The sequence below is a fragment of the Mustela putorius genome, unplaced genomic scaffold (genome assembly GCF_011764305.1).
Source record: "Mustela putorius furo isolate JIRA1106 unplaced genomic scaffold, ASM1176430v1.1 tig00000224_pilon_pilon_pilon, whole genome shotgun sequence".
Classification (NCBI taxonomy): domain Eukaryota; kingdom Metazoa; phylum Chordata; class Mammalia; order Carnivora; family Mustelidae; genus Mustela; species Mustela putorius.
In genome coordinates, this window is record NW_025421321.1 from 14,264,189 (window position 1) to 14,278,862 (window position 14,674).

Below are 14,674 nucleotides of genomic sequence, written 5' to 3' on the forward strand. Positions count from 1 at the left end.
TATAACCTCTTCTGCATATAGCAGAGGTCTCTATTTAAAGTTGATGGTCTTTTAAGTTTGAACCATTCTTTACTCCTCTCCTCCCCAAGTTTTAGGTACATGGTATCATTTTATTTCCTTTTATTTTGTGAGTTCCTTGACTGATTTTTTTTTCTTTTTTTTAACAGAAATGTTTATTACTGCTTTTGTGCTTCCTGTGGTCATGCTGTCCCTTTGATCTTTCCTTTCCACTCAAAGAATCCCCCTTAAGATTTCTTGCAGGACTGGTTTGGTGATCATGAATTCTGTGTTTTTATTTGTCTAGAAAACACTTGATCTCTCCTTTCATTCTGAATGATAGCCTTGCTGGGTAGAGTATTCTTGGCTGCAAGTTTTTCCCATTCAGCACTTTGAATACATCATGTCACTCCTTCCTGGCTTGGAAGGATTCTGCTGAAAAACCCACTGATAGCCTTATTGGGTTTCCTTTGTATGTAGCAGTCTTTTGTCTTGCTGCTTTTAATGTTTTTTTCTTTACCACTATATTTTGTCATTTTAATTATAAAATGTCTTGATATGGATCTGCTTTTGTTGATTTTCATTGGGGTTCTCTGTGCATCCTGGATCTGGATATCTGTTGCCTTCTCCAGATTAGGGAAGTTTTTGGCTATTATTTCTACAAATAAATTCTCTGCCCCCTTTTTTCCTCTTGTTTTCTGAGACTCCTATAATATGAATGTTACTATGTTTGATGGAGTCACTAAGTTCCCTAAGTCTGTTCTTTTTTTTGCGTATTCTTTTTTCTCTCATTTACTCTTCTTGATTACATTACTCTGTCTTCTAGGTCATTAATTGATTCCTCTGCTTATTCCAGCCTGTTTTTCATTCATTCCATCAAGTATGTTTCTCACTTCATTTATTGAGCCCTTTATCTTTGTTATTCCTTACCTCTGTGTTAATGGTTTCATTTAATGTCTTCCACTCTTTTCTCAAGACTATTCTTAATGATCATTGCTTTAAATTCTCCATAAGGCATGTTACTTTTATCTTTTTTCACTTAGATCTCTGGCTGTGGGCTTGTCCTCTTCTTTCATTTGGGACAGATTCCTGTCTTCTTATTTTGTCTAGTCTCTGCATCTATCTCTGTGTGTTAGGAAAGTCAGGTATGTCTCCTGTTTTTGAGAGTAATGGCTTTATGTAGTGCTCTACAGTCTATTTTCCCTGTTCCCCAGGGTCTGGGGCTTCTAGGAGTGTCTCCTATGGAACATCATGTCTTTAATTTATACTGTATCCTTTGTCTCTTCATTCCCTGACCCTTCCCAACCTGTAGTACTTGTTAAGCCTTGTTATAATGTTCTGAGTCATCAACACATGGAATCAAATACTACATTATATACCAGATTGTACTTAAAGAAAATTTTATAGATCAGCACCTTTCGTAAACTGGATAATTCTGATTAATATGCATAGACAGTGTCAATCACAAAGGACAAAATCTTTAGGCCAAACTGAGTGGATTATAAAGCATTTTTGTATGTAACATCTCTGCCCAGTAGGCACGTGACTAAAAGGCTTTTTTAAACTCAATCTGAGCAAGAGAAATGTAAAATCCTTAATATATTTGCCTCCTATCCTATCATCAGTTTTTCCTGGTATTTTTTTTTTTTTCGCAAAAGAAGTGATGATATTTTAATTGGTCATGATACCTAATTTAAGCAAATTGGGAATTGTTCTGTACTAACGTCAGTTTACTTGGAGGTGTTTATATACCTGGGCCAATTTTCTTTCAGCATGTGTGTCTTAAACCTTCTTTCAGTCAAATAAATGACTGTGATTTGCTGGTAGAATGCTAAAGCTGAAACTCTTTCAGGTATCTAAGAAATATCTGCATATCAACTAGCCAACTTAAAATTATTCTCCGGTGTTGTCCATTAATATACCTAGATGGTACTACAGGTTTTTCTCAGTAGGAAATGTAACTTAAGATATCCTTGAGATGGTTAATACTTCTTTCCACATGAGCTGGACAAACTAAGCAGTCCATAGCCATGGACAGTTTTGTTATGGTGAACTTTAACCTTGATCCCAATACTTTAAAAAATGCACCTGAAGAGTTTATTGGAACCCACTTGATCTAAAAGTATGACCACTTACCACATGGGGCACATGGACCCTTTTTTTTTTTTAAGTTTCACCAAAGAACAGAAAAGCTTGTGCCTCTGTGGACTGAGTCACCGTGTATACTCTTTCTGAAACCTGGTTATAAGATGAGTAGTGGCGGTGCTTCTCTCCCACTAAGGTCTCTGTTTACTCCATTTATGCTGCCAGACTTCCCAGCTTTGAAGTGTCACATGCTGCTTTCTAGTTCTATGACTTGCACTTAAATAAACATTATCCTTGAACATAATCCTTAACCTGAGGACAGTAAATTAGGAACTCTCTTTAAGAGACATTATGAATATATATCCTTATTGCTTTTCAGGAAGCTAGAGTCTTTGCATTAATTGCAAGACACATGCACTCAGAACGTAAGATCTTTGGCTATGGTTTCTACAGGTTAGATGGTGTACTTTTTACACACACAGCCCCCACCTACCCTTTTTGAATAGTGCCCACCAGGGACATTGCTGTGCCAAGACCTCTGATTTTCTAAGGAATTTGTTCTTTCTACAATTACTCAGGAAAAGAAAGGCAATTTTCTTTTAACGTTCTGACTCTCAGCACCATTTCTTACACTCCGTCAGCCTGCTTACCAGAGTTCTTTAAAAGGTGTAAGAGGGATGTTAGTGGCAGGCTTGAAACTGGACCCTGCTGCTCTGAGAGAATAAATTTTGATTCCTTTCCTTTTTTCCTTAAAGTTAAGAATCCTAATCATAATAGCTGTGAGTCTCTCAAAGTGGATATGCCAGGAAAGGTTTTGTTCTGCACAATGGTTAGCCTGGGAGCTAAAGTTAGAAACAAATTGTAAATGCTTTAGTGCTGCTGAGCCAGTTTGTAGCCCTGGAATAATAACTGTCATCACTATGGCTGTCTGGGCCGCATGGGGAGGGCTGGGGGTAAATGAGGAAAAACAGATGAGAGAGATTTTATGTTCTAGGAGAACAGAGATCTGGAGATGTGGCTAGCTTCTGGAATTGGGATTTGATTTGCTCTTTTTCTTAACTGTAGCTAAAATAATCCTTTTTATTAAAAGAGGTTTCATGTAAATCCAGAGTCATGAAAAATCATTTTCCTATAATTTGTCCATTTTTATTGGTCATCAGTGTACAGTTCTGTTCACTTGTTATTTGAAATATATTTGTTTGTACTAAAATATTTAAATGAGGTATTATGTATAATGGATGAAACTAAACTTGATGTCCTTCTCATCTTGTTTGTAACAAACTCAGAAATTAAATTAATGATACTTAATGTCTAGATAAAGAATAAAAATAACTCTTATTTCCTTAGCTCCCTCCTTGGGCCTGTGGATTCATAATGGATACAAATTCAGACCCAAAGAACTGCCCCTTCCAGCTTTGCTCTCCAATACGTCCCCCAAAATATTACACATACAAGTTTGCAGAGGGCAAACTGTTTGAGGAAACTGGGCATGAAGACCCAATCACAAAGACCAGTCGTGTTTTACGTCTGGAAGCCAAAAGCAAGGTACGTCTTCATAATCTCAACTCTGAGCCCCCATCTACTGCATGCTCTTTGTCAGGTGCTATGCAGTTGCTGCCGCTGGTATTGCATTAGCATGGTTTTGTAAAGTGGATCTCACGTCCCCAGTAAGACTCAAACGATTTTTAGAGGCTACCTGGAATTTTTTTTTTTTTACTTTAATATTGATATATTTATTTTAACATGGATTAGAAAATGTATAACTAGCACATCTCAAGCCCTTGAGTTCACAGGTTGTTTACATTTGAATCTTTAAAGTTGACTTAAATAGTAAAAGTTGGCAAAAATTGTGAAGGCAATAAGCAGTTGACTAGAGTGAGCTGGACTGATACAGTCCTGCCTTCATGGAGCTTAACTCGAGCAGGGAAGATGACCGATGTCAAAGGAGTAATTGCTAATGTACTGATGGCTGCAAAGAAAGCTGTACTGAGTACAGTGGAAACATGACACAGAGACCTTTCCTTCGGCTGGAGAGATCAGGCAAGGGTTCTCTGAGGAAGTGAGGACTCAAGTAGGACCTCTAAGATGATTAAGAATTAAGCTTGAGAGGTACCTGTGTGGCTCAGTGGGATAAGCAGCTGCCTTTGGCTCAGGTCTGGGATCAAGCCCTATATCGGGCTCTGTGCTCAGCAGGGAGCCTGCTTCTCCCTTTTCCTCTGCCCTTCCTCTAGCTTGTGCTCTTTCTTTTGCCCACTCTCTCCCTATCAAATAAATAAAATCTTTTTAAAAAAAGGCTAAAAGATGGGAAGGAGGAATCCATTTTATGTAGAGGCCCTATATTGAGGGAAAAAAGGTGCATTCAAGAAGTGTAAAGGACGGGGCGCCTAACTGGCTCAGTCCGAAGAGCACGAGACTCTTGATCCTTGGGGTCATGAGTTTGAGCCCCACGTTAGGTGTCAAGCTTACTTAAATGAATAAGATTTAAAGAAAGAAATATAAAGAAGGGCAATACAGCCAAAGTACAGTGTAAAAGAGGGAAGACCAAGAGGAGAGCAAATAGTGGAAAAGAAAGTTTGTGCAATGAGGAGTAAATTAATAAACTGTGGAATAAATTAATAAACTATAAAAATAAAATTAATGAATTAATAAAAATAATAAAATAAATTAATAAATTAAAAACCATGTATTTAAAGACTTTTCAGACCTTAGCATATCAAACATTAGATAATTTCATATGTGCTGGCAGTGAGTTGTAACAAAGCTTTTTGTCCTTATGAATTTTTTAACTCATTGATTTTCTTTTAATAGCTTTATTTAAATATGTATTTTTCAATAATACAAAAGCAATACACTTCTTAGAAGAAATGCAAAAATGCAGAACATTAAAAGTTCTGATAACTACTATTCAGTCCCATTTGCTGTACCTCTTAGATATAATTGTTTACCATTTAATGTATTACCTTCGAGATTTCTGTGTTTGGTTTTTGTCAACAAAATATATATTTAGGCTTTCTTCTGCTTTAGAAATGTGGGATTATACCAATCTATCAAAATGTTGTAGTTATCATGCCCCTAATGGAAAGAACAGTGAGCCTAGTTCTTAGGGAACTCAGGGATGCTTTATGAATTAAGGAAGAAGGGAGACAGGTGCCCAGTGGAACCTACTATGTTTTTGTTTTTGTTTTTTGGGGATTTATTAATTTAGAGAGAGTACATGCGGGGAGGGGCAGAGGGAGAGAGAGAATCTCGGGCAAACTCCCAGCTAGCAGGGAGCCCACCACAGGCCTCAGTCTTACAACCCTGAGATCATGACCCAAGCCAAAATCAAAAGTCAGATGCTTAACTGACTGAGCCACCCAGGTGCCCTGCTGCTATAACCCTCCACAGGCATTTTCACACTGCTGATGAACTCGGATCCAGCCCATCACAGGATTTGGTACCATTTTCACCGCTTTCTTTTCATAAGTTTTCAAACAGCAAGTTTTTCTCTGATTGTTTGATTTAAGTTGGGGAGATGAAAAGACAAAGATAATTTATAGAAATTAATCTACCTCATTTTATAAGAATGAATCTGAGAAGTGAAACTCCAGTTACACTTTCAGAACAAGTTGAGTGTGATAGGAATGATGAAAGATAGCCTCCTTATTTGATAATACTCCTGTGCCCCAAAGTTAAGGTTTTCACAATGAAAATGAAAACAGTAGGGAGAGTGGCTTGGTTATATTATTTCCCTTTTATTATTATTTTATGTAAACTAGCACTATTTCACTAGTTTATATAAGTAGACAGAACCAGCTTCTCTGCCCTTTTGAAAGGAAGATCAGAAATAGTTCAGATTATGTAAATTTTGTCCTGAGATGCCTAGTTTCAGTCAGTTTGCGATTAATGAATGTGACCTACACTGGAGAATAGTTAACCTGCTCTAAAATAATTTAGATGTTAAAATTTATAAAACTTTCTTAAACCACTATTAAACATTTTAAAAAATAAAGGTAGGCCTTTGAAGAGGATGAGTATAGATGTCAGTAGGGATCCGTAAGAAATTCTGGTTCTACAGAAAAGACCTTGAATAGCCAAAGGGATATGGAAAAAGAAAGCCAAAGTTGGTGGCATCACAATTCCAGACTTCAAGCTCTATTACAAAGCTGTCATCATCAAGACAGCATGGTACTGGCACAAAAACAGACACATAGATCAATGGAACAGAATAGAGAGCCCAGAAATAGACCCTCAACTCTATGGTCAACTAATCTTCGACAAAGCAGGAAAGAATGTTCAATGGAAAAAAGACGCCTCTTCAATAAATGGTGTTGGGAAAATTGGACAGCCACATGCAGAAAAATGAAATTGGACCATTTCCTTACACCACACACAAAAATAGACTCAAAATGGATGAAGGACCTCAATGTGAGAAAGGAATCCATCAAAATCCTTGAGGAAAACACAGGCAGCAACCTCTTCGACCTCAGCCGCAGCAACATCTTTCTAGGAACATCGCCAAAGGCATGGGAAGCAAGGGCAAAAATGAACTATTGGGATTTCATCAAGATCAAAAGCTTTTGCACAGCAAAGGAAACAGTTAACAAAATCAAAGGACAACTGACAGAATGAGAGAAGATATTTGCAAACAACATATCAGATAAAGGACTAGTGTCCAAAATCTATAAAGAACTTAGCAAACTCAACACCCAAAGAACAAATAACCCAATCAAGAAATGGGCAGAGGACATGAACAGACATTTCTGCAAAGAAGACATCCAGATGGCCAACAGACACATGAAAAAGTGCTCCATATCACTCGGCATCAGGGAAATACAAATCAAAACCACAATGAGATAGCACCTCACACCAGTCCGAATGGCTAAAATCAACAAGTCAGGAAATGACAGATGCTGGCGAGGATGCGGAGAAAGGGGAACCCTCCTACACTGTTGGTGGGAATGCAAGCTGGTGCAACCACTCTGGAAAACAGCATGGAGGTTCCTCAAAATGTTGAAAATAGAACTGCCCTATGACCCAGCAATTGCACTACTGGGTATTTACCCTAAAGATACAAACGTAGTGACCCGAAGGGGCACGTGCACCCGAATGTTTATAGCAGCAATGTCTACAATAGCCAAACTATGGAAAGAACCTAGATGTCCATCAACAGATGAATGGATCAAGAAGATGTGGTATATATACACAATGGAATATTATGCAGCCATCAAAAGAAATGAAATCTTGCCATTTGCGACAACATGGATGGAACTAGAGCGTATCATGCTTAGTGAAATAAGTCAAGCGGAGAAAGACAACTATCATATGATCTCCCTGATATGAGGAAGTGGTGAGGCAACATGGGGGCTTAAGTGGGTAGGAGAAGAATCAATGAAACAAGATGGGATCGGGAGGGAGACAAACCATAAGTGACTGACTCTTAATCTCACAAAACAAACTGAGGGTTGCTAGGGGGAGGGGGGGAGGGAAAAGGGGGGTGGGGTTATGGACATTGGGGAGGGTATGTGCTTTGGTGAGTGCTGTGAAGTGTGTAAACCTGGCGATTCACAGACCTGTACCCCTGGGGATAAAAATATATGTTTTTGAAAAATAAAAAAAGAAATTAAAAAAAAAGAAATTCTGGTTCTAATGGTTGAGGACTGCCTATAAAAGACAGAAAATTGAGCTGTTAAAACTTTAATCAGCATATTTATAAATATTCAAAGATAAAAAATGTCAGTATCTTGTCATAGGTGTAGGAAAAATGTGCTGGATATCTATCCTTGACAGGTATATTTTGACTAATTTTGAAAGAAAAAAATTACAGTAATAATAGGTAGTAAAGAACTCCTTAAAATCCCTTTACTGTCTTGAAAAAGCGGCATTTAATAAACTGTTTTCAACAGTCTTACTCCTTTTTTCTAGTTCACATTACAGGTCAGCAATAGAGCTGAAAATGGGGATAAACCATGATTTTCATTAAAAACCATAACTCTGTTGTTGTTGTTGTTGTTGTTGTTATTTATTATTACTTTATTAACTAATTTTTGTACCCAACATGGGACTCAAACTCCAAGCCTGAGATCAGGAGTCACATGTTCCACCTCTTCAATGTTCACATGTTCAACTAGGTACCTCTCTGTTGCACTGAATGAAGTTTGTGTTCAACATCAATAAGCAATGCATAAAATTAGGGATAAACAGTTTCAAAAGACTTTTTCTTACATGTATAGTAACTCTTCATTCCAGGATGGAAAATCAGTGCCCATGACCATTTTCCACAAAACTGATTCTGAGGATTTGCAGAAGAAACCTCTCCTAGTACATGTATATGGAGCTTATGGAATGGATTTAAAAATGAATTTCAGACCTGAAAGGCGGGTATTGGTGGACGATGGATGGATATTAGCATATTGCCATGTTCGGTGAGTCAACAACATTTTACCTGGCATGTGAGTGCTTAGAACATTGTGCCAGAGGTCCAGCGCAACCGTGTATCAGGGAACAAAGTTTATTTTCTCATTTGTGTTATTGAATCTATGTATTCCTAAACATATGCTGGTAGAAGTGGATTTAATAGACTAGTTGATAAAGCAAAGGGATAGATTTTTAGGATATTGCACCAGATTTGTAGAATTGATGTACCAGTCTGTTTCCTTATCTTAGTAATGTTATTTCCATTCTCTTGAGTTTAGGTTTTTCTTTTCTTTTTTTTTTAAGATTTTATTTATTTATTTGACAGAGATCACAAGTAGGCACAGAGGCAGGCAGAGAGAGAGGGAAGCAGGTTGCCTGTTGAGCAGAGGGCCTGACATGGGGCTCGACCCCCAGGACCCTGAGATCATGACCCAAGCCAAAGGCAGAGGCCCAGGTACCCCGGCTTTTCTAAAATAGTGTCTCAAACTAGATCCTTTTTCCACTCGAACTTCCATTTTACTTTAGGTATTTTTCAAGACACAAATATTGTTTTCTGTTTCTGCTTAAAATCCTTCTCTACTTTCCCATCTCCAGAATAAAATCCAAACTCCTCATTTCACATCCTTGTGATCTGGCTTACCTCTGTAGTGATAGTTACCGTTAACCCAGACACGGCCTACACTGCAGACATACACATCCTACATATCCAGCTTTGTTACATCCTTTCGGATGATAAACTCTTTCCCCTCTGTGCCTTTGCATCCGCTGTGTCTTGATGTTTTCCCTTTCTTTGCACTTCTGGGAACTCCTATTCCTCCAAGCCTCGGCTTAGGTATCATCTCCTTTAAGTATACATCCCTGACCATCCACCCGGATGTTCTTTCTGCCACCTCTAGGATAACCATAAATACAATTGTGTGAAAGCAGCAACCACATTGCTTGGCAGCTATTTTTTTTCCCCCAAAATTATGATCTCCAGGGCAGATTTTTGCTTTTTTTATATTTTTAAGGCTGGCATTTTAGCAGAATGCCTGATAAATCGTAGGGAGCACCCAAAACTGATTTGTTGTGGAGCATCTGGCTGGCTTAGTTGGAGCATGCAGTCTTGATATTGGGGTCATAAATTGAAGCTCTGCATTGGGTATAGAGCTTACTTTAAGTGAATGGAAAAAAAAATGATAATGACTTTTAATTTTTTTAAAAAACCTATCTTAATTTTTTTAAAAACATATTTGGTAAATCCATTTTTGACTGTCTATACCAGGGATTGGCAAACCTTTTCGCTAGAAAACTAGTAAACATTTAAGGCTTTGTAGACCACATGTGCTCTCTATTGTATTTCTCCCAACCTTTAAAAATGTAAATTCCATTCTTAGCTCTGAAGCCATTTCGAAACAAAACAAAAACAATAAAACAGACCTCTAAGTAAATACTGCCTAGCAGCTACAGTTTGCTGACCCTGACCTATATCAATATTTTCCCCCACTAAAAGATTTTTCTGCCCTTTAATTTCAGAGGTGGTGGTGAGTTAGGCCTCCAGTGGCACGCTGATGGCCGTCTAACTAAAAAACTCAATGGCCTTGCTGACTTAGAGGCTTGCATTAAGACGCTTCATGGCCAAGGCTTTTCTCAGCCAAGTCTAACAACCCTGACTGCTTTCAGTGCTGGAGGGGTGCTTGTGGGAGCATTGTGTAATTCTAATCCAGAGCTGCTGAGAGCTGTGACTTTGGAGGTGAGTATACTCTGTTCTCTTCTATGTACAGAGTGGGGAGGCATGAAGCCATTGGCGACTTTACGAAAAATATTTGTTACAATTTTACCATAGCACAGGAGTTAATAACAAAGCTTTTAAGTTCTAAACACAGAATTATAGCTCTGAGAGAACTTCTAAGTTTACTTTAACTACTTTGTCCTTCTTCCCTGATGGTGTTCTTTATTAATTTTTGAGAATTCCACTGAAGGATATTAATGGCTTTTCTCATTAGTTCTCATTTTTTAAAAACATTTTAGAATTGGTGGAAAAGAGTCAGCACTTATGACTCACTAGTTCCAGGGAGTCAAGCAGAGCGCACTGTGACTGGAGTCCACGAAATCCTTTGATGATCATTGCCCATCAACATTTCGGTCCTAGTTGTAGCGGCTTTCCTTTTTTAGATACTCCATTCTTAAAGATCTTTATAAGGGATAGTTTTTCTGTACGGTAATTGAAACAGCTTGCTTTGATCTTAAAAAGTGACCCTTGAACAACATGGAGGCTAGGGACACCGACACCACCCCTGACCCCACCCCCACACACAGTCAAAACCCCATGTTTAACTTTGGACTCCCCGAAAACTCAGCAGCCTTCTATTGACCAGAAGCCTTATCAATAACATAAACAGTGAATTTTCACACATATTTTATATGTTGTATATATTATATACTGTGTTCTTAAAATAAGCTAGCAAAAAGAAAATATTAAGATAATCATGAGGAAAATAAATTTGTTTATACAGTATGTATATCTATTGAAAAAAATCCAGGTGTAAGTGGACTTTCGAATTTCAAACCTGTGTCCTTCAGGGGTCAACTGTATAGTCTTTCCCTGGTGTCCAAAATTATGTAATTACGTTATAGCCACTCATTTCACCTTCATCATTCTCCTGGTCAGATACGCTAAAAAATAATGACTGGGAGGGAGAGAGTAAGTTATTTTCAGGTTTCTTTTATTTTAAGGATGAGGGATATACACTGTAGGCTTCTATTAAGTAAATAAGTGTTAAGTAATCCTGATCTATAAATCTATTTTTTTAAGTAGAAATACTAAGTATAGAAGGAAGAAAACCTATATACAAGATAATAGAGTTACAATATAAAAAAAAAATACAACTAATCTGTGGCCTTTAGAAATTAGAAAGGAAATAATCAGAAATGTATGTATAAGAATATTTACTCCACATTGCTTATAATAGTGAGGAAGTGGAATCAACCTAGATATCCAACAATAGAGGATGCATAGTGTTAATTAGAAGCACCAAATACTAGATGAATTTAGGCAGAAAAGGGGCTTCTTAAAAAATACTGAGTAAGGGCAAGTATAAAACCAGCCTTATAGAGGTTACACAGCCAGAAACTGGTTCCAAAATATACCATAAAACTGGCCCAGGGAAGCTATCACTGCCATCCCTGCTGGGCACAAGTCACCTCATACTGCCACAGCTGCTTCTAAAAACTCAATATAGATGTGGCACTTTTACCAGAAGAAATTCTTCATGGCCCCTATTTTGAGCCACAAACTTCCCATCTAAAGTTTGGAGCACATTATGTCTGATTGGGTAGACCCAAGTCCTGTGGCTATCCGGGTGCTGGGAAAACTGAGAAATTGAGCCCCTCCCTAGTGAGAGGCAAGCTCCGCCTCATTAAGGTTAGGAATAGTTTAAATTCAGAAAAATAGTCCAGATGCTAGGCAGCCAGAAAGAATTGCATTTGCCCACTAGGTTAATGTTAATGCAAGAGAAAGGTGGAAAGCATGTTAACAGAAGACTACAAGGTAAGTGAAAAAAGCAGCTGCCATTTTATTAATGTTTTAACACTGGTTATAAATAAATATCCCAGATTTTCTTCAATTAACATTTATTGCCTTTTTTTAAATATAAAATGTCCTGCTGTTTTACTCATGTTGAAGTTTTTCATTTTTAATTGTGAGAAAATAAGAAAATTTAACATCTTAACTATTTTTAACCATATAGTTCAGTAGTTCAGTAGTGTTAAATATGTTCACATTGTTGTGAACTCTCCAGAACTCTCTTCATCTTGCAAAACTAAAATTCTGCACTCCCTTTCCCTACCCCTCAGAACCACCATTCTACTTTCTGTCTCTATAAATTAAACTATCTATATCTCCTATAATGGAATCATTATTTGTCTTTCCGTAACTGGTTTATTTCACTTAATGTTCCGCAAGGTCCATGCATTATCATAGCATATGTCAGAATTTCCTTCCTTCCTAAGGCTGAATAATATCCCTTGTATGTACTTCGCCTATTCTTTCATCCGTCAGTGGACGCCAGTTTGCTAACACCCTTTGGCTGTTGTTCATAATTCTGCTGTGAACATGGGTATACTCTTCAAGATCCTGCTTTTAATTCTTTGGGATATAGACCTAGGAATAGAATTGTGGGGTTATATGGTAATTCTAAGTTTAGTATTTTGAGAAACTAGCATACCATCTGCACCATTTTACATTCCCACCAACAGTGTGTGCACTGTTCCAATTTCTCCACATCCTTGCCAACACTTACTTTTTTTTTTAATGGTACCCATCCTAATGGCTATAAGGTGGTAGCATTTGTTACTTTTATATAAAATATATGTATAAATGTATCAAACTAAAAATTGTGAAATTAGAAAAGAAATTCTTCATATACACACATGTTTTTATATGTGTATATATATAAACATGATACATAAAGTTAGCACTTTCAGAGTCTGAAAACCACAAAGGCCTGTTATATATCACGGGCCCTAGGTAAGGACTGAGTAGTTAGTCCACCCCCTGGAAATCCACCTGGCTTCCTGACCTTTGTTCTCTCATGTCTGCATGTATATTCATAAAGGTTGTTAAAATGAGTTTCAGAAAAATATATTTTAAGTTTCCTAACAAAGTTTAAATTTCTTTGGCTTTTTTTTTTTTAAGGCACCTTTCTTGGATGTTCTCAACACCATGATGGACACCACACTTCCTCTGACATTAGAAGAATTAGAAGAATGGGGGAATCCTTCATCTGATGAAAAACACAAGAACTACATAAAACGTTACTGTCCCTATCAAAATATTAAACCACAGGTAGTGAAAGACAGTTCTGATACACTATCTATCCTAAAATGATAGAAAAGATAATCAAAAAGATACTTGCCCATGCCGAGGCAGGAATTTACTAGGGCTTTAGGTTGTTTCTGCTTATAAAATCCAAATACCAGTGAGCTCCCATCTCTGCTCATAGTCCCATGTTTGTTTCAATTTAATAGCTCAGGAGAACAGCTAAGTTAGGGTCATGGCCTCGCTAGCCAAGGAAAAGCTATTCCAGGTAGCAGGTGGTCTAGTATTATAATACCATAGATCTCTCTCTCAAATGAGAAGAACATAATCTAGCACCTATATCAAAAAATTGGAGGTAGTTCTTTTTCATAATCTATAAGGTAGAAAGGGACCATAGAGAATAATGTAAAATTTGCATTTCTTATCTTTCAGCATTATCCTTCCATTCACATCACAGCTTATGAAAACGATGAGCGTGTACCTCTGAAAGGAGTTGTAAACTATACCGAGAAACTCAAGGAAGCCATCACGGAGCATGCTAAGGATGCTGGTGAAGGTAGGAGACCACCTGTAGGCAGGGAACCTAGCTAAATGGACTACTGCCATCCACATACTACTCAGTAATACACTTTATGCTCTAGACTAAATATATATATAGCCTATATAATTATACCTGCCTTGTCTCTTTTTGAAAGGAAATACTAAAATAAGGCAAGGCACAAAGAAAAATTTAAACATCCAGTATAACTTAGAGGTGACTGTCATAAAACACTCATTCATTTAATAATAATTGACCTGTTATTTTTGGTAACTTCTGAAAAAGAAATTCTAAAGCTTTTGCTTTGGAGCCTCGGTGCCCAAACTAGCTGATTTTCTCTAGGTCTTTCTATTTCATTAGATAAGAGCTCTTACCTTTCTTCCTTAGCAAGACCTTTTGGACTCAGGAGGGAGGGGCCCACACACAAGTCTCAAGTCAACTGGTTTTCACCTTCATGCCTCATACTTACCCAATACAACTGTTTCCGGATCACAAAACGGATTCCACAGGGCCAGTCTGGCTTCCTCTTGCATCACAACTTTCTCAATGTGACCCTACGAGTATCTTCCATCCAGTGTCCTCAGCTACTGGTCGTCCTCCTCTGTTTCCTCTGTTTTAGAAATCTGTCTTCTGGTTGCCCCTTCCCATCTCTTTCTTGGCGATGATAATTTATGCCTTTTTCCTTCACTATGATTTTAATAGCATATGTGGGAGAAGAGGGGGAGAAATGAGTTCTCAAAGAACCTAATTGTTTCATGTTAATTCTTTCAGGCTATCAGGCCCCCAATGTTGTGTTAGATATTCAGCCTGGAGGCAATCATGTGATTGAGGACTCTCACAAAAAGGTATGTTATCAAGCT

The 14,674-nt window shown here is 37.7% G+C and overlaps 1 protein-coding gene across 4 annotated transcripts in view; it reads left to right on the top strand.

The window, feature by feature from the left end:
• Positions 1-14,674, top strand: part of PREPL (prolyl endopeptidase like) — a 51,199-nt gene that overhangs the window by 35,316 nt on the left and 1,209 nt on the right. For all 4 annotated transcript variants that reach the window (XM_004752984.3, XM_004752983.3, XM_004752988.3 and 1 more), the window contains 6 exons: positions 3,430-3,627; positions 8,311-8,486; positions 9,994-10,210; positions 13,154-13,303; positions 13,709-13,832; positions 14,586-14,659. In XM_004752984.3, coding sequence (XP_004753041.1) covers positions 3,430-3,627; positions 8,311-8,486; positions 9,994-10,210; positions 13,154-13,303; positions 13,709-13,832; positions 14,586-14,659 — 939 coding nt within the window. The remainder of the gene's footprint in view (positions 1-3,429; positions 3,628-8,310; positions 8,487-9,993; positions 10,211-13,153; positions 13,304-13,708; positions 13,833-14,585; positions 14,660-14,674) is intronic.